At 38.1% G+C, this 18,097-nt stretch overlaps 1 protein-coding gene across 1 annotated transcript in view; it reads right to left on the bottom strand.

Moving 5' to 3' along the window:
- Positions 1-18,097, bottom strand: part of LOC121505798 (collagen alpha-1(XXVII) chain-like) — a 33,056-nt gene that overhangs the window by 13,220 nt on the left and 1,739 nt on the right. The window contains exons 6-37 of the mRNA XM_041781351.1: positions 17,910-17,926; positions 15,883-15,963; positions 15,762-15,780; positions 14,438-14,482; positions 14,172-14,246; positions 13,995-14,090; positions 13,852-13,878; positions 13,621-13,674; positions 13,402-13,473; positions 13,258-13,317; positions 13,136-13,171; positions 12,977-13,021; positions 12,775-12,810; positions 12,605-12,649; positions 9,467-9,538; positions 9,346-9,378; positions 7,618-7,689; positions 7,478-7,537; positions 6,953-7,033; positions 5,826-5,861; positions 5,659-5,703; positions 5,353-5,424; positions 5,206-5,241; positions 4,873-4,899; positions 4,625-4,663; positions 4,464-4,526; positions 2,271-2,309; positions 2,113-2,157; positions 1,996-2,028; positions 1,651-1,716; positions 1,437-1,481; positions 80-115 (exon numbers count right to left, since the gene is read on the bottom strand). Of these exons, the coding sequence (XP_041637285.1) occupies positions 80-115; positions 1,437-1,481; positions 1,651-1,716; positions 1,996-2,028; positions 2,113-2,157; positions 2,271-2,309; positions 4,464-4,526; positions 4,625-4,663; positions 4,873-4,899; positions 5,206-5,241; positions 5,353-5,424; positions 5,659-5,703; positions 5,826-5,861; positions 6,953-7,033; positions 7,478-7,537; positions 7,618-7,689; positions 9,346-9,378; positions 9,467-9,538; positions 12,605-12,649; positions 12,775-12,810; positions 12,977-13,021; positions 13,136-13,171; positions 13,258-13,317; positions 13,402-13,473; positions 13,621-13,674; positions 13,852-13,878; positions 13,995-14,090; positions 14,172-14,246; positions 14,438-14,482; positions 15,762-15,780; positions 15,883-15,963; positions 17,910-17,926 (1,608 nt within the window). The remainder of the gene's footprint in view (positions 1-79; positions 116-1,436; positions 1,482-1,650; positions 1,717-1,995; positions 2,029-2,112; positions 2,158-2,270; positions 2,310-4,463; positions 4,527-4,624; positions 4,664-4,872; positions 4,900-5,205; positions 5,242-5,352; positions 5,425-5,658; positions 5,704-5,825; positions 5,862-6,952; positions 7,034-7,477; positions 7,538-7,617; positions 7,690-9,345; positions 9,379-9,466; positions 9,539-12,604; positions 12,650-12,774; positions 12,811-12,976; positions 13,022-13,135; positions 13,172-13,257; positions 13,318-13,401; positions 13,474-13,620; positions 13,675-13,851; positions 13,879-13,994; positions 14,091-14,171; positions 14,247-14,437; positions 14,483-15,761; positions 15,781-15,882; positions 15,964-17,909; positions 17,927-18,097) is intronic.

Below are 18,097 nucleotides of genomic sequence, written 5' to 3'. Positions count from 1 at the left end.
ACAAGAGAACAGATAAATAATAAATTCAAAGTATAGCTTTTAAGATTTTTAGTAGGTTATGCAACATGTAAAGAACCACCTTCTTGCCATCCTCTCCTTTGTGTCCTCTTTCTCCCTGTAAAATGAAAACATGTTTTCATAAAAAAAAAGCTGACAAATTAACTTTCTGAAGTACACTACATAGACAAAAGTATTTGGATGCCTGGCCATTACACCAGCAGGGACTGTTAGGGCTGCATGTACTTTAATATGGAATTGCCCCCCTTTTGCAAATATAATGGCCTCCACACTTCTTGGAAGGCTTTCCACTAGGTTTCTGTGGGAATTTGTGCCCATTCATTCTGTAGAGTGTTTATGAGTTTAGGGATTGATCTTGGATGAGAAGGCTTGACTTGCAATCTCCAATCCAGTTCATCCTGAAGGAGCTTGATGGACTTGAAGTCAGGGTTCTGGTTGGGCCAGTCAAGTTCTTCCACAACAAACTCATCAAACCATGTCTTTATAGTCCATGCTTTGTGCACTGGGGCACAGTCATGTTGGAACAGAAAAGGGCCTTCCTTTAAGTGTTGCCACAAAGTTGGAAGCATAGCATTATCCAAAATATCTAAGTGTGTGGAAGCATTAAGATTGTCCTTCCCTGGAGATAAGGGCCTAGCCCAAACAGCCCCAAAATATTATCCCTCCTCCACCAAACTTCAAAGCTAGCCAAACTAAGACTTGCTCATGAGACTTCGGGATTCGTCACTTCAGTAAACATGTTTCCACTGCTCCACAGTCCATTGTCAGTGTGCTTTACACCACTCCATCCAACGCTTGGCATTGGATAAGTTGATGTGGGGCTTGCACGCAGCTGCTCTGCCATGGAAACCCATTCATGAACCCCCCACTACACAGTTTTTGTGTTTACATTAATGCCAGTGGAAGTTCTGAACTCTTCAGCTATGGGATCAACAGGGGAGTGGTGATTTTTTTGCACCATGCACCTTAGCAGTCGTTAACCCCACTCTGTGATTTTACATGGTCTTCCACTTTGTGGCTGACTAGCTGTTGCTCCTAAACGCCTCCACTTTCCAGTAATATTACTTAAAGTTGACTGTGGAAGGATAAAATTCCACTAAATGTCTTTTGCAAAGGTGGAATCCTATCACAGAACTATACTTGAAGTCACTGAGCTCTTCAGGAGAACACATTTAGTATCACAAATGTTTGGAAATGGAGACTGCATGGCTAGGTGATTGATTTTATACATCTGTAGAAATAGGTCTGATTGAAACCCCTGAATTCAATAATTAACCAGTGTGGCCAAATACTTTCGTCCATAAAGAGTATATAGTGATCAAAAATGTAAAAAAAAAATAGCAAAAATGTCAAGCATAAATGTAACATAATTGGTATGACAGAATATTTCTTTATTTTTGGATGAAAATGCTTCTCACATCTTTTCCTGGAAGTCCCCTCTTCCCGTCAATGCCAGGTCTCCCCTAAATATGGACAGAAACAGAAGAAGAAACAAGAAGGCTCATGCAGACAAGAACAAAAACATGTATGCAATGAAGACAATTAAGGCCTAAAAGTAGTTCTGCTGTCAGAAATAAAATTAAATACATGATGGATATCTACGTAATGGATGTCATTGAGAGCAACACTCACTGGTGTTCCTGGTAAACCGGGCATTCCTGCAATCCCGACCCGGCCTTGGTCTCCTTTCTCTCCTCTCTGATCACAATCACAAAAAACATATATGAAAAAATGAGGTATAAACTTTGTGATTGTTTGGACTGTGTGGTTCAATGTCTTTTTTCATTTAATTTCAATGATTATTAATATATTGCTATGCATAAATCTGTTTATGAAAGAAACTAAAAAGATGTTATAGTGTAAGAAGAATGCTTCAAACACATCACTTAATACAAAGAGTGTTTAGATATTTATCTTTAATTTATCCTGTCTGAACATAAGATTTGCATAAAGTATATAAACCATAGTGGCACACACCAGACCAGGTTCTCCTTTTTGTCCCGGGTCACCCTGAAAGTGAGTTAACAGCTTCTGTCACTGCTCAGTAAGAAAACAGTATTATGTGATATTACTGCATGCACAAGTTTGTCCAACCTTCATTCCTGGTTTCCCTGGAACTCCATCCTGACCAGAACCACCCTATAATAGAACCGTTAGACATTTCAATACACACACACATTTTTAGAGTGGATCCAAGTGTCTTTGACACAGGTTACAGCAGGAGACAAATTTAAGTTGATGTACACACTTACCAGAGATGATCCTGGTAATCCAGGTTTCCCCTCTGGACCCTGAGGAAAGACACAAATATTTAGGTTTCCTCATTGAACGTTTTCAAACAGAATTAGACTTGAAATCCATTAAGGGATTACAAACATACCGAATACAAAAACATCAGCTTTAAGGTAGAAAATAATCCCACGGGGAATTAGCATTGTTAGCAAAACACTGTCCTTATTCAAGATCAATCTGTAGGCAAGATTATTTCTCAAGTACAGGGGTGTCCAAGCTATGGCCCAGGGGCCAAATGCAGCCCATGGTCTATTTCTCATTGGCCCCCCAGCAGATTCTAAACTAAAGTGAAAAATGACCCACATCAGAACATGGTGCTTATGCTTGATTGTACTGTACTTCTTCAGTTGTGATACTCGGTGGTGGTGCTATGTTCATTCTGTAAACAAACATTTTGACCAGATGACTTTGCTGACACACTTTTTCCATGACTAAATTAAGACAAAAACATAAATGAATGAGAATTTGTTAACACTAGGTGTGTGACAAGACACTTTGCTGATGAAACGAGACAAGAAAGGAGACAGCTGAAAGTCAGAAATTCAAACAAAGGAGATCTATTCAGAAATGTTTGAACAAAGCCACTTGTACTAAATGTATCAGCTTATATATAGTTTATGCCATGTCTAACTCTGACTCAAACTGTGTGCTTTAACAGTGCTTCCAATCCAATCTCAATGCATTTTAATAGTGTGCCACATCTTTGATTTACTGAACAATACACTCATTGCAACAATTCTAACAATAATAGACGTATGATACCAAACAAGGCACCCTACGGCATTCAAACGAGTTTTTAAAGTCAAATACACCCCTGCAGGAGGGCAATACGGCCCGTCCCGCTACCTCACAAAGTTTCTGGTTTATGTGCAGCCAAGTGCTAATAGATGAGTGGCTGACACAAGGTGGATACGACATACAAAGATACTTTGCACAGGTTTTTAGCAGCAGCATTTAAAAGTTTCCACACTGTTATGATAATCTTAATATGCATTTGCAGATGATGCGCAGCCCCAAGCAGCATGCGCTGGAGGATGGGGTGGGGGCGGTGATACAAACGAATGACGGATCAGCTCCCTTTATTCACCTGCCACGCAGATTTTAAAGTATTAGGAGCATTTGTGTAATCTTTGTAAATTTAATTTTGGTGTTGTTTTCTGTCATGACAGCTGCTGTTCTGAATATCTGTAGCATATTAACCTTGTAAGACAGTTTTCACCCTGAGGAGAGATCTTGTGACACTTTGATCTTGCACAAATCTTGTGGCACAAGATCTCGTCACACCCCCTAGTTAACACCAAAAAATGTAAAAAATACTTTAACTCATAATGCCCAGATAAACAAAGACAAAGAAATTACGGTGGCAAATAGCAGCAGGAATGGCACTCATTTTAATGTCTGTTTTTTAAAAACAATACTGCACCAATCATCGTCAATCATCAACATCCCTTGAAAGTTTGGCAGCTTTGTGCAGTTTGCTCGTTTTGTGTCAAAATATGGATACATGCTGTTAGTGTTTCTGCTCTCTGCTGCGTGGAGCATCATTCTCATGGGTCATTCTTGACCCAGTGTGGTTCCAGTGGTAGCCAGGACCAACCAGGCCTTCCTGAAATCTGACTGGCCTCCCAAACTCCCGAACAGTGGTTAGCTCTTTGTCTTTTCAGCTATTGAAAAGTTATTTAGGGATATCCAATCACTAAGCATATCTTAACCTAATCTGGGCTGTCTTGACTAAATCTAATAAACTAAAGATGGGGTTTATCAAAGTGGCCCCGCCATCCTGATACAAGTCTATAACTATTTTTTTCATAATTTATTTAAAGATTTGCCATATAACTGAGTTGTATTTAAGAATGTAATTTTTCTGCAACAAGTTGTCCACATCACAAAGATATTCAAATAAGCATTTTATAAAATAGAGAACGAGCAAGACATTTCATGAGGTCAAAGCTGGTACTGGACAGTATTTGACATATGTTGCATGAGAATTTGCATAAAATGTTCGAGATTAGATCTAAAAAAAACTGATGTACTATTTCAACTCTATGTAATACATTTTTGGGCAGCACCATTCTCACTGGCTGATAAGATCAATCTACCTCTACACTTAGAATATTATGGTTTGTGACATAATAAACAAGCAATGTACTAACTCTTGGTCCAGGCAGCCCTGTTTCTCCTCTCAAACCAGGCTCACCAGGCTCTCCGGGTTCACCCTTAAGAACAGCGTTAAAAAAGAAGAATTTCAGACTCTTCATGACATGGAAGATGAGTATAAAAGAGAAAAGCTTTTTGGATGTTATTGTGAAATTACCTTGACCACTCTGGTCAATCCAGTGTTGTCAGCTATAATCTGTTGGAAAATAAGAGAAAACCAATGTTAATTTGATGGCTGATGAACACTTTTAGCTGATTGGGATTAAACATTCATTTTCTGAGGTCTCATGGGAGCATGCTGTTATTTTCTTTTGTTCAGTACAAGCTTCATTACAACAAATGCCCCTGTCAAACATGGCTGAACTGATGAGAAGCCGACAGATATGATAACAGAGCTTTGTTTACTTGTGTTCCCGGAGGACCAGGTTTTCCCTTTGTGACCACAGCAGGACCATCATAAAAAGAACACAAGAAGACACGAGTTAAAATCTGAGAAGTCACACTGGAAAACACATTTCATATCTAAACAACAAAGAAAAACTAGCAGGTGCATTGAAGGATGGCACACACAAAAAGCCAAACTTAATCACTGAAAATATTAAAAAAGCAATAATGAAGTCATGGGACGAAAGCATGAGGAAGAGACATGGTGAGTGACGCAGAATAATGATCAGATTGCGTCAAACAGGAGAGACAATGGACATCAATGAGAGAGACAGGTGTTGAAAACAAACCTACCGGCTCCCCTTTGTCCCCTTTCTTTCCATCAGTTCCCTTCAAACAAAGAAAATCACAAGTTATCTCTAAGCATTGCAGATCAAGTTGAATTATTCCAGTTAGTCATGGACACTGTCATGGTCTTTGATTAAAATATGAAGGACTCACTTGCAGGCCAGGTTTCCCAGTGTCCCCTTTCTCTCCTGGGTCCCCTGGTCTTCCCGGCAACCCTAATGGACCCTAATCAACATAAACAAAGGAATTAAACAGAATATCAGCACATGAAGAGAGTGGAAATATAATGCACTTATTCATACAAAAGTCCTCCGTTCAAAAACGTCTATATTATTTGGAAGTACTGCAAGGATCTTGTGGTTTGTTGACTCCTTTGTAAAAAGTGTTTTCTTACAATGTCATCCTGTGTCCTTAGAAATGTCAAATGTATCAGTAGCTTTGGACATATTAAAGTCATACCCTTATTCCTCTGTCACCAGGCTCTCCAGATGGTCCTTGTTCCCCCTAAGAGGACAAAAAGATATTATGCCAGTAAACAGATTCTGAAAGAAAGAACAACTGTATTGATCTCAAGTACTCTTGCACTAGCAAACCTCCTAGGAACATAACCAAGTTGCTGTTTGTACCTTGGTTCCTGGGTCTCCTTTTGTCCCAGGTGCACCCTGAACACAAAGTTAACAGTGCTTGTCATTTACATATCAAACACATGAGGAAAAAATATAAACATTAAGGAACCAACCTATTTGCATTCTTTAATTTTTATATACCTGTCATTTTTTTCTAGAGATTTGCTTGATTTTACTTCTTTCTAAATCCAATACATGGGCTCTGCTTTGATGATGTAAAGTGACACTCTCTACAGATCCTAGTCCAAAGTGATTGTGGCATGTCTGCCAGCATTTTGCTATTCAAACAGCACACAATTTGAGCGCAAAGCACAGAGAGCAGTGGATTAAGTTGCTAAGGGGTGTTTTGGCTACAACATGATTGCCAGCTCTCATTCCCTTTAAGAACAAGGTAATACAGCAGGCAAGCACGTTGGTATTTACACTGTGGATTTCAGTATTTAATTCTTATGAGATCAAACTTCCCCTGACTCATAAACTTCTCTCCTTACACTGGGTCACTTAATATAGAATTAATTTATCTATTTATCTAAACTTGATTCAACCAGATAAAGATATATTGAGATTGAAATCTCTTTCACAAAGGTGACCAGGCCAAGAAGTCAGCAGCACATAAATATTCAAGTGATAGATAATCAACAATATGTTAACACAAACGATAATTAAGAATTAGAGATAGATTACATTTTAATACATACAAAGACACAGAATGAAATGTGTTAATCAGCAGATCTAAGTTACTTTTTGCTAATCTATTCCCAAAACATCAGAAATGGTTAAAAGTGGCCAATGCACAAAAACAACCCCATGAATTATTATAATCTCTTCAAAAACCAAAAGGATTAGATGCAATCTATGTTAAAAATGCATTCATGTATTCAACATCAAATATAGGTGTGTATCTACTTCTTGTTCTACATGTATCAGACAGAATACACACATCAGAGTGAGCATGAAGTGACAAGAGCTTGTACAGAAGACAAACGCTATAATTTCATGAGAGCTGGGAGAAAAATGGAAAACTGAAAAGACTCTTTGTGCCAGGTGGAAGAACCATTTTTATAAAAACCAAAATCACAGATACAAACTTGTTTCATTGCTGCAACAGTAATTCAGGATTTACTTACATCTTTACCTCTTAAACCTGGTTCTCCAGGATTTCCTGGTATTCCAATACCCCCTTTGTCACCTTTGGAACCATCATGCCCCTAGATAAACACAACACTTCTAGATTAGCAATATTACTTACCCTGAATAAAATTCTATTTTATGCATTGTATTATTTTTTCACTCCATGAAACATGTTGGACTTTATCAAAGTACAAAAACATTTTTGGTTTCTTGTAGTCATGGAGCATGACCACCAACCACTAAGAAATTTTCTGTGTATTTAGCCACTAAGTTTGACACTTTATCTAGAAGGAAGTTATAAATGGAGTTGATGAGATGATGAAAGTGAGCCAAAACACAATACTATTAAGAGAAGCTTTAAGAAGGGGCTTTTAACTTACTTTTGGTCCTGGTTTTCCTGACAAGCCAACATTCCCCTGTTATTGGCAAATAAAATATTTTCTTAATATCAACAGCACTCCAGGACAATATCAGAACAAAATGGTCTAATTGAAAGTATTTTTACTTTCCGAATCACTTACCCTCTCTCCATTTTCTCCCTTCTCTCCTCGCTGACCTGGAATCCCAAAACCAGGGCTGCCCTGCATAAAAAAACAACAAACAAATAATGTAAAAGTGACAAAATGTGATTAAAAGTTGCAGAGTATTCTGAATGATATACCTTTTCTCCTTTGTCTCCTTGTTCACCCTTTATCCCTTGAGGTCCTGTAGGGCCAACCGGACCAATGTCCCCCTAACAAAAAGAACATTTTCACATACATGCACACAAACCCAAGCAACATGATTCTGGTTGCTGGCCTAAATGATTGCACCACTTCCAAAACAAAACTCTCCAGTTTAAATAGCACCCTGTGGACTGAGATTAAAGGGTCCTGCTCAATGGAGCGTTCAGTCCCACAGCTGAAGCTAATGAGAGAAAATCTTAATTGTGTTTGATAAGCAGACCCAGAGGACTGAGTCTGTGCGCAAGAATACCCGGAACAATTAATTAACAAAGTCTCCGCAGAATAAAACATTAAGTAAATCACTTCCCTTCTAGCTCATTCATTTAATTCAGGCTAGTTAAGATAAATGCAGGCAAACAACTTGATCATACATGTGAGGCTTTAGAAAATTTAGCACAGTTAGATTATGTTTAAACCTTAGCATTAATTGGTAAATCTTTACAAGGGAGTGAAACTTTCTCCTTTTGAATTGCCTATTAATCCTTTAAAACTGTAGACAGGAAGTGGAGAAGGCGAATCCGAAAGAAAGAAAATAAAGAGTTCACAGTTCCGTGTAACTGGCGTTGCATAATGGGCATATACTGCAAACAAGCAACGTTGCAGGGATCTAGCTATTATTGTCAGAATTTTGGTTTATTTTGTCTGTTTAATTTTTTTCCCCTTGATTTCCTTCTATAATACTGCTGGGATCAGCCATGTGGGAAATAAAGACTCAGCCTACATGACAATGAAGCCAGAGTTGTTGTAGTTTGGAGGTAATTTTTCAGAAAAAGAGCCATAAACACAGAGGGACTCATCTTCCCAGGAGCCCTTGCAGCATTTCACACTAAGGTGTGAAAAGGACACATTCCCTTTTCCTATTGGAGGAGAAAGAGGGAAAATGAAACATTTCCTTATGATTTAGTAGGGGTAAAAAAGCCCCTGTGACCATTCCTACATTGCCATTCCATTGCCTAACCATTTCCCTGCACCTTCTTGCACCTGCCTTTCTACTTGCACAGTAAACACCTTCCACTGCCACTGGCCTGTGTTGCTTCATGGGTGTTTTCCCAAACTTTAGCTTATGTTTTAGTGCTGTCAGAAACTACCTGGTTAAGCATAGAGATTTATTTTGCTGTGTACATTTATGTCCAGAGCCTTCATCTACACAAACAGTAGTGTGACTGCCATAGAATCAAAGTCCAGCCACTGGGTTTTTGTGTGTTGAAGTGATCGTACTGAATTTGTAGCTGCAAGCTAAAATATCTGTCTTTGCCGCACAGCTACCCTTTTGCTCTGCCAGGGGGCTCTCGATCAAAACATTTACAAAATGTTGATAAGAGACATGCTACTCAGCTCTGCCCAAATCCACTGTTTTGTTGTTTTGAATTGAGGACTTTGTTCAACAAAAAACGGACTCTGTACAAAGTATTGCTAAATGTTAGACCAATATTTTGGCTCCTTTACCCTCCAAACTTACAGCTTGGTGGAAGCCATTGCTTAGAGATGTGTTAAAAAATAATTTAGAAAAACAGACAGTTCTAACTTTTGCCTGTTTTATCAGTTAAAATGTCAAAACTAAAATCAGCATGAATATGGCCATGCTACAACTCTGAGGTGTAAAAAAAATTAGCACAAGCATTTCTTTATAAATAAAAATTTTAAGAAAAGGGTGGTTAACTTACCCTTGCTCCCTTTTTTCCAGTTGGTCCTAGTATCTGTTATAAAGTGAAAAAGACAAAAGTAATCATGTAACATTGAGGGATTTGATTACTTTTGGAAAAAAGAGGGAAATTGTTTCCTTACACCCTTGGCAGGATCTCCTGGGGGCCCTCTTTGACCCGCATCTCCTTTTAACCCTAACGGTCCTGTCAATCCCTGGAAAAAAGAGAAAAGGAAACCTAATTCTGCTATCTGTGGTGTTTTCATTAGTTAATATTAAAAAATAAATTCTGCCAATGTCCATGTTATTATTCACATCATTCATTCTGCATTACTTTAGAAACAATATCCATCATTCTACCATCCTCTGCTGACCGACACTTTATTCAGATTTAAATTGAAAAAGACAAACTGTTAAAAAGACAGGAAGATGATCCCTTTACTTCATTTTTTTCTTTATTGTCTCTTCCGAAACACTACACTCCCTTAAATTAAAAATCACTGATGCAGGACGAAATTGCCCATTTGCAAAATATATCCAAAGCGGTTTGATGATGTGGCTCAGGATTGAATGCAATCATGACCATCTATGATAGACCCAAGGGGAAAAATGTTCATTACTTTGTTTGCAGACATTAGGAAGCTACAATTTGACATTGTTTTCTCAGACTGGGTTCAGCGAGAAGCTGAAATAAAGAAACGGAATCTGTCTCAAGCTGTCTTTGCATTTAAAGAAGAAGGAAGTAGATTGTTATATGCGCAAGTGGAAGCAGCTATGATTATGTTTGTTCTGAGTTAATGTTTCAGTGTGCAGGCAGAGCTAGGACATAAAATCATATTCACACATTCCTTTCATGCATAGGCGTTCCTACTGTGGCCAGCTATTCTAAATACATAGGCTTTCATCATAGAAGGTATAGCCTCAGTGACATCATATTTTGATTTCTGAACAAGGTTATAATAGTTCTGGATTTTTCATTAGTTTTTATTTTTATTTCATTTTCACTTTCTGTGTTCAATTTCAGTTTAGTTTTTATCAGTTTTGACCACTGGTTTGTTAATTTAGTTTTTATTCTGCAAAAAAGCTTTGTTTTAGTTTAGTTTTTATTAGTTTCAGTGTTAGTTTTAATTTTTTACGGATAGATTTTAGGGTTGAGTGAGCGTCATACATTTTTAAAAACATATTTAAACGGGCTGCTCCTCACTTGTCATTTAGTTTACTTAATGCTGATGTTTGAACACAACTCCAGACATAAAACTACCACTATGTGAGGTCTTAACCAGTCAAGTCAGGCAATTTTACACTCCCCAGACTTGGGTGTTGGTGCCAGTCAGTATGGTTGTGTCAAAGACTAAAACTAAGGATATTTTGTCTCCATTTTTATTTTATTTTAGTTTTGTAAGCGCACTATACAGTTTTCATTAGTTTTAGTTTTTTTGGTAAAGCTTATTTTTATTTAGTTTCAGTAAATTAAAATAATTTTTGAATTTTGGTTTTAGTTATTTAGTTAGTTTTAGATAACTATAACAACCTTGTTTCTGAAGCAGAGTTTTGAAGCCAATCTGCAGCAGTTGCCATGTTGGAAAATCAATCTTAAGCTAACTTTCAGTCAGCCTGATAACAAAGAGCTTATGCCTCAAGAAAACACACTTGCCCATTAGTTAGAACAGCAACAAAACTCGTTGCGAAATGGTTCTTTGCAGATAATGTCACACAACAGCAGAGAACTCCAGATAGGTGGCAAGAAATTATTTCTGCATAGAGAAGCACAACCAAAAGGCCATGTTTTGTGCTGTTTACAACTATACCAAGCGTTCATAATGCAAAACAAAAACATTTTTATGCTGCTTTTGTGTCCTGAAAGAAGTGGCACATTCATTATAATCTCTGATACTACATGTACCAACCGGACCATATTAGTTTCACCAACAAGCCTGCTTATTCCATTGTAAAAAATGGGCTTTCCGAATCATTTCACATGCAACTTCCAGGCTTTAGCAGTCAGCCTCAAGGAAACTGATTTTTTCCCAGCACTTCTACACAAGCTGCTTGGTTTTGACGGAACAGTAACTCAAAGGTCACTTTTGTTGATCACCAAAAATTTCTTAAAATAAAAATGGATGAGGAGCGGGCAGAAATGCCATAACCTTTGCAAAGTTTATCCATGGCTGTCATCAGGCAATCCATCTTGCAAACCTCCAGTTTTAAACAACTGTGCAAGGTCTGATAACGGATCTGACCAATCAGCATCATATGAGGAAAATAAGCCGGTTGCCATGGGAGGAATTTAGTTGTACTGGAAGTCGATTGCAATGGCTTCCACCAGTGTAGTGTTTAGCTTGGATGTAGCTTTAGTATAGTGACAGTTCTAATCAGAACTGGGACACATTTCTTTATTAAAAACAAGAGCAAAGAGCCACACTGAAATCTTTACTTGCCAGAGCAGATGTTTCACACTTTTACCGACCGACCTCTGCTTGAGTTTTATACACCAACAACTAGCTACGCCATTCCTAACCTGCAACAGTGCCTGTCTGATGAACTCAGGTTACTACTTGAGCTGTGCATGCCATCTACGTTGTTTTGTCGTCGCTCTGATTGGCCATCACCTTCCGAGAATTTTCCGAAAAGTCCTGCCCTTCTGAAATGCTTTGTATGGGAGGTTTCCCAAATTAATGTGGAATATACAGTACTCAATGAGGAAACAGTCTATCTAGCTTGTCAGGTCTGAGATACTACATGGCTCGGGAACATTTTGCAAATCTTTCAGTTGTAGAACACCCTTGCAGGTGAAAGTCTTTTTAACGTTAACTAACAAATAAGGAGCAATATAATTAAATGATTGTGGACGTCATGTGTGACTGACTCTATTTCAATCACATTTAATAATAATACTGAGCTGGTCTTTAAAATATTTGATGACGGGTACATTTCATAGATTAATTAACCATTTGATGTCATTAAATTGTTACTTGCAGTCCATTTTAAATAAAAAAATAAATAAATCAATATTTTGTATATCAGCTGAATGTAGCGTGTTTAAGGGAGCAGAGTGTATGCCTGATTTTAAAACCATACTCTTCAGTGTATTTTCTCTCACTTCAGTTTCAAAATTCAAACACTCAAATTCAAAGTCAAAAACCCATACAAACTGTGGCAAACTAAAGATACGTTAGTTTAATAAAAACACTTTTGTAACTTTATATAAAAGGTTTTCAAGTTTTTTACCATATTCACCATGCCAATTTTAGCTTATTTAATGAAATGCAATCTTCACTCACTGTGGGTCCTTGTGGTCCGACTGGTCCTATTTCTCCTCGTTCCCCCTGGAAAAAAGTACATACACACACCCACTTATACACTTGTTAAAATAACTATTGCTCAGTTATAATGAAGTGAATATTTTCAGTCTAATGAAGAGAAAATGGGCATTAATGTTGGAAGAAATCACCTTGTCTCCCTGCTCTCCTTTGAACCCCTTCTTTCCCTGCAGGTGAAAATGAATCAGTTGCTTGAATGATTTAATCGCTGAATAGTTTAAAAGTTAAATAGCTTGGGTTGAGTCTCTTTAGACTAATTATTATGAATTCGAGCTAAAATATGCAAGGATTCATTGCATGCTTTTGAAGATGAGATAATGATTGAGTACACACCCGAGGTCCAATGATTCCTTGAATGCCCTGCTCTCCACGCTCACCCTAAAAGATGAATGAGATAGCCAACATGAATCTACAAATAGATGTTTTCTTATTTGCACAAAAAATCTGGAAAAAGCAAACTTTATGCTACGATGTGTTCTTAATATTTGTTACCTTTGGGCCAACTGGTCCCATTAAGCCAATATTTCCCTGAAAAAAACAAGTTCAGTCTTTGAGAATTTTTAAAGCATTCAGGTAAAAATGGTCAAATATAAACAAGCGTTATACCAATATACCTTATCTCCTGGCTCTCCACGAGGACCTTGAATACCTTGAATGCCAATTCCCTCTTCGCCCTGCAAAGAGGAATATTAATAAAGCCTTAAAGGTCATTTATTTGTGCATTTACTATACAGTGGGCATGGAAGTGGAAGCTTTACCTTCTGTCCTTTCTCTCCTGGTAATCCTGGTACCCCGTCTATGCCAATGGGACCAGGCAACCCTGCAATACCCTACACAAGTTTGCAACAAATGACACAAAGAAAAGCTTCAGAATATGTAAATTATTTTCTAGTAGGACACTCAGAAGAATCTTTTATTTGTGTTTTGCAATGTTTTCTGCTTTTTTTTTTTAACAATTGTATCAACGATGGGCTCACATCTCTCCCCGACTCTCCTTTGTCTCCCTTCATGCCCGGCTTCCCACGTAAACCCTTTCCAAAAGAGAAAAAGCTTTGTCAGATTAAGACAAGGCACTATCTGAATGCAAGGCATTAAAATATGACTTATTTATCAAGTATAGAAAATGTATGATGACATCAATCAAAATACAATGTATTCTCTAAAAAGAGAATAATGAAGGCATAAATAAAGGCAGCCTCTATACTTACTTTTTCTCCCAGCTCCCCAGGATCTCCCTATCAAGAGATATTTTTTAATCACAGCTTGAAAACATTTTCCAAAACATCAAATGTTAAACATACAGAGACTGTTACAATATTCACAGCCAGATTTTACATCACATTCATGTTACCTTGACAGACACCCCTGGTGACCCTGGTGGCCCTGGCTGGCCAGGTAGACCTGGTGCTCCATTGACCCCTGGTACACCCGGAGGTCCTTGAGGACCCTAAAATATTCAATAAATAACACATATTATGTTTGATTTCCACTCCCGAATAAACTTAAAAATGCTTTTTTGATCACTCACTGAAGACCCTGGCTCTCCTTTCCGTCCAGGAACATAATTTGCATCCGGCCCGGCTATAACATATCCAGGCTCTCCCTGAGAGAAAACACAAAAGAAGCATGAAGCTGGATTACCAACAGAGCAGTTATATTGCTTTTGTTGATCCTCTGATTGTCAATCTGTGTAATTAAAGTAGATAAATCTTGATGACAACTATGCCTTTTGCTCATATCTTGGTGGAAGCAATCAGAAATTAAATCTAAATCAAATGCACAGGTCAGACTCACTCTCTCTCCTCTCTGTCCTTTTGGACCAGGGCGACCAGGAAGACCCTGCCAGGGGAAAAATATAAGAATTAAAAATACAGATGCCCTTTGGGTCACAGATGTGTGCAAGGCAAAACTATTTGCAGCAAAAAGTTTATGATGCACTTTTGTTTTGAAGGAAATGTCTCCATCTCTCCTCTCAAGTCTGAACTGCCTCATTTTCATTAGCAACTATGGTGGCATATAAGGACCCCTCTTTTAAGTCCCTGTAAAGTGACAATAAATCTTATTCTAGGTTTACTGTATGACGGGCCACAGTGTTATGAACCACGGGCAAATCTGGGTCATAAAAAACATCTCTAGTTTTATAAAATTAAGCTTCAAAAGTATGAAAGAAGAGGCAGTGAAATCTGCCCTAGGATGGCGTGGGAGTGTCAGTTGAATGAGCTGAAGTCATGCCCACTCATGAGGAATACAACCATCTCACATTTTATAAAAAAGCTTTTGATCAGCACTTAGCTACCTGGCTCTGTGCCAGAGCAAAGACAAGTTTGGGGATTACATTGACTGTTTTTTGGCACAAATCTCTGTCATGATACTTGTAATGACCCGTGGGCCACCGTGGCTGATAGAATGGGAAGTTTCCCTCCCAACAAACATGAACATTGTATGCAGCTGGTTGTTTCACATGTTTACCACAACCTTATTCCAATATGTCTATTATTTTTAGACACAAAGTTTGGATTTCACTTTACCTGGACTTTAAGAAAGTATATCAACATTTGGCTCTGGTTTGGCTCAGTTGAAAGCACTGCCCAGGTTTAGGGACAGGGTCCTTGACACTGCTTCAGCTATCTGGCACATTTGATCCCCCTCCCTCTCTTCCCACTTGACCTATCATCTCCTAGTATACCTCTATGAAAGTCTTGAAAAGAATCCGTTTATAGGAAAAAAAAAAATCAGTTTCTGAGGGGCTTTAAAATCCATTTAGTATGTCGAATATCATTGACCTAATCATTCCCCTCTCTTTTTTGTTTTCTATCTATTGATGGCAAAGTGTAGAAATTTACTAATTTAAAAATTTAAATTATGGACTTCCTGTAAAAATAAAAATTGATTTTAACAAATGTCTAATTAGACTGTTTTAATATTTTAGCTTTCTTATGTTTAGCTAAAGTTCTTATACTGTATATTGGTTATTTGAACAGTGGATACTAAGGCACAAGTGACACAGCTTCGGTCCAGGACCACATTTAAACAGGACATCCCCTTTCGTAAACTTCAGCTGACTCATTATATTACCCCATAAAACATTATAAATCATCAGCTTTTCTCACCATATCACCTGGAACGCCTGGAGCACCCTGAAAATAAACAAAAAAAACCCCAGCATTTCAGAGTCTCACCTGAATGAAATGAACTTTTACAGTCAGAATAAGGTTTTATTTTTTTCCAAATAGTATTACCCTTTGGCCAGCAGAACCTGGGGGTCCAGTTCTTCCTGGTCGTCCTGGCAACCCAGGTATTCCATCTGTTCCAGCAGGTCCCTGTCGAATGAGAAATATTATGGTCATTGCAGGAAAATCAAATAATAGAGAGCGTGAGCAGAACCACACTGACATGCACAGAACTAGCAAAGTTATTAGAGTAGATATGAGTGAGTAAATCTGATAAAGTGGACCTAAGATGACAGAGCAGTTTATTTAATGTTTATCATGACTCATTTAAAGGAATCAATAGTAAACAGACTGTGGGGCACCTCTTACTGTGGCTACCTTCCTTCATCCATTAGTGCATCTCAGTAAACTATTTTTGATTAATATATTGCTTTTACATTCATGACTCCAACCTGGAAATTAATCCCTTAATATTTCCAATTTTTAATTGCAAATCAAGCCTCTACTATTAATATTTCAAGATGTGGGTTATTACAATTAAACTAGGATCACTTTGTCAAGCAACACACATTATTTTCGGTTATAAATTTCCTCTTTATTAGCAGCTATTAATTTGTTTTCATTGCCTTTATCTATATTTGGCATTGTCACTGTTTTGGGATCCCCTCTCCTTCCACAAGCCTATATGGAAAGATCAAGCAGGAACAGGAAATGTTCCTGCTCTTACTGTACCTAAAAGGAAATCCTGAGGCAGGGAGAGAAGTAGCAATAAAACCAAGAGCAGAGTAGGCATCAGTGACAACAGAATGACATGATCAAGTCAGATATAGCATACAGGAGATGCTGGGGTGGAGGAGGGCTGCACAAAACAGCTTGCAGAGGGAGCCGCAAAGCATAGCCAGGCTAGAGTGGTTTGAATATGGCAGCATGGGCGCAATTAGCCAATAACATGCTTTAAAGGAATCAGCTGGCTGTTAGCTGATGATGGCTTGCATGAGATCAGCTTTATGGCAGTGCTCAACTCTGTGGCCTGTCTGGACTATTGCTATACGCTTGATTTTTAATTTTTTTTACAACCTTACTCCCAGCCTTTTTGTCTGATTTGAAGTTCCTGTGAGGAACTTTTCATTTGTATTGATTTTGGCACCCCCTATAAAAAAAAACACTACTTCTTATTCGTTTGCAGATTTGGTCTTGTGGGCAAAGAAATTGCTCCCTTCTTTCTCATTTTCATTCAAACATCACTCATCAAAATTCTTTGCTTTTTTCTGCAGCTTCAAGTTAATTACTTTGTTGAACACGTTCAACCTTCCAAGTTGCATCAGCAGCATTAAAAATAACAGCATAGAAATAGAGAATATTTTTTGAATGGTCTACTTGCTTAAAAAGGTCACATTATGCAGCCTTTGGTATTCATTTTTGTGTCTTTTATAACCAGTGGAAAAATATCTCAAATAAGCTTAATATTTGGTTATTTTGAGCAATAATGCAGCCCTTTCATTGGTGGTTGTTTTCACAGTGCATTCACTGACAGCAGGAGCTCGACCTACAAACCAAGTGAGACATGGACATGCACACAGTGCTGTGCTCCCCCACTAGTTCTGCTAATCATTTTTTTCCTATTTTACACTTCTATTACTACCTCTAAGGACAGCAAGGATAGGGATCACCTTATCCACCATAACACCTAAGCGGTAGTCATAGTAGAGCCAAAACATCACAGGGGTGTGATTTCACGGCTTTTAACAGCACTGTGAGATGGGCTAGTGACTTCAGCATTACAACTAGTCCAATTAAAAACTCTTACTTAATGATTTTGTATGTAACGATTTTTGATTTTGAAGTAAGAACAGTTGGGGTGCTGTGTTAAATGTGCTTAAAAGAAAAAAAGCAATGCCGCAGAAAGCAAATCTGAGACATTTTACCATTTCATGAAAAATCTTAGCTCATTTTTAATTTGATGGCAGCAACACATCTCAAAAAAGTAGAGACTGGGCTATAAGGCTGAAAAAGTAAGGTCAATAACATGACTGGGTATAAAAGAAGCATCTTAGACAGGCAAAGTCTCTCAGAAGTAAAGATGTGCAGAGACTCACCAGTCTGGGAAAAGCTGCTGAAAAATTGTAGAATAATTTCAGGAAAAAAACCCAGCATGCAGTGCCATGGACCAGGCCCGGGAAGGCATGCCAGGTGCCAGTAAAAACTCCACTGCTGCCGTTCCCATATCAAGCAACTGACCCTTCCCATCCCCTCTTTCCTGAGTAGGTCAGCAGCTCACAGTCTT

The sequence above is a fragment of the Cheilinus undulatus genome, linkage group 23 (assembly GCF_018320785.1).
Source record: "Cheilinus undulatus linkage group 23, ASM1832078v1, whole genome shotgun sequence".
Classification (NCBI taxonomy): domain Eukaryota; kingdom Metazoa; phylum Chordata; class Actinopteri; order Labriformes; family Labridae; genus Cheilinus; species Cheilinus undulatus.
Note: the sequence above shows the minus strand (reverse complement) of the source record. Positions and strands in the feature narration are given on the sequence as shown.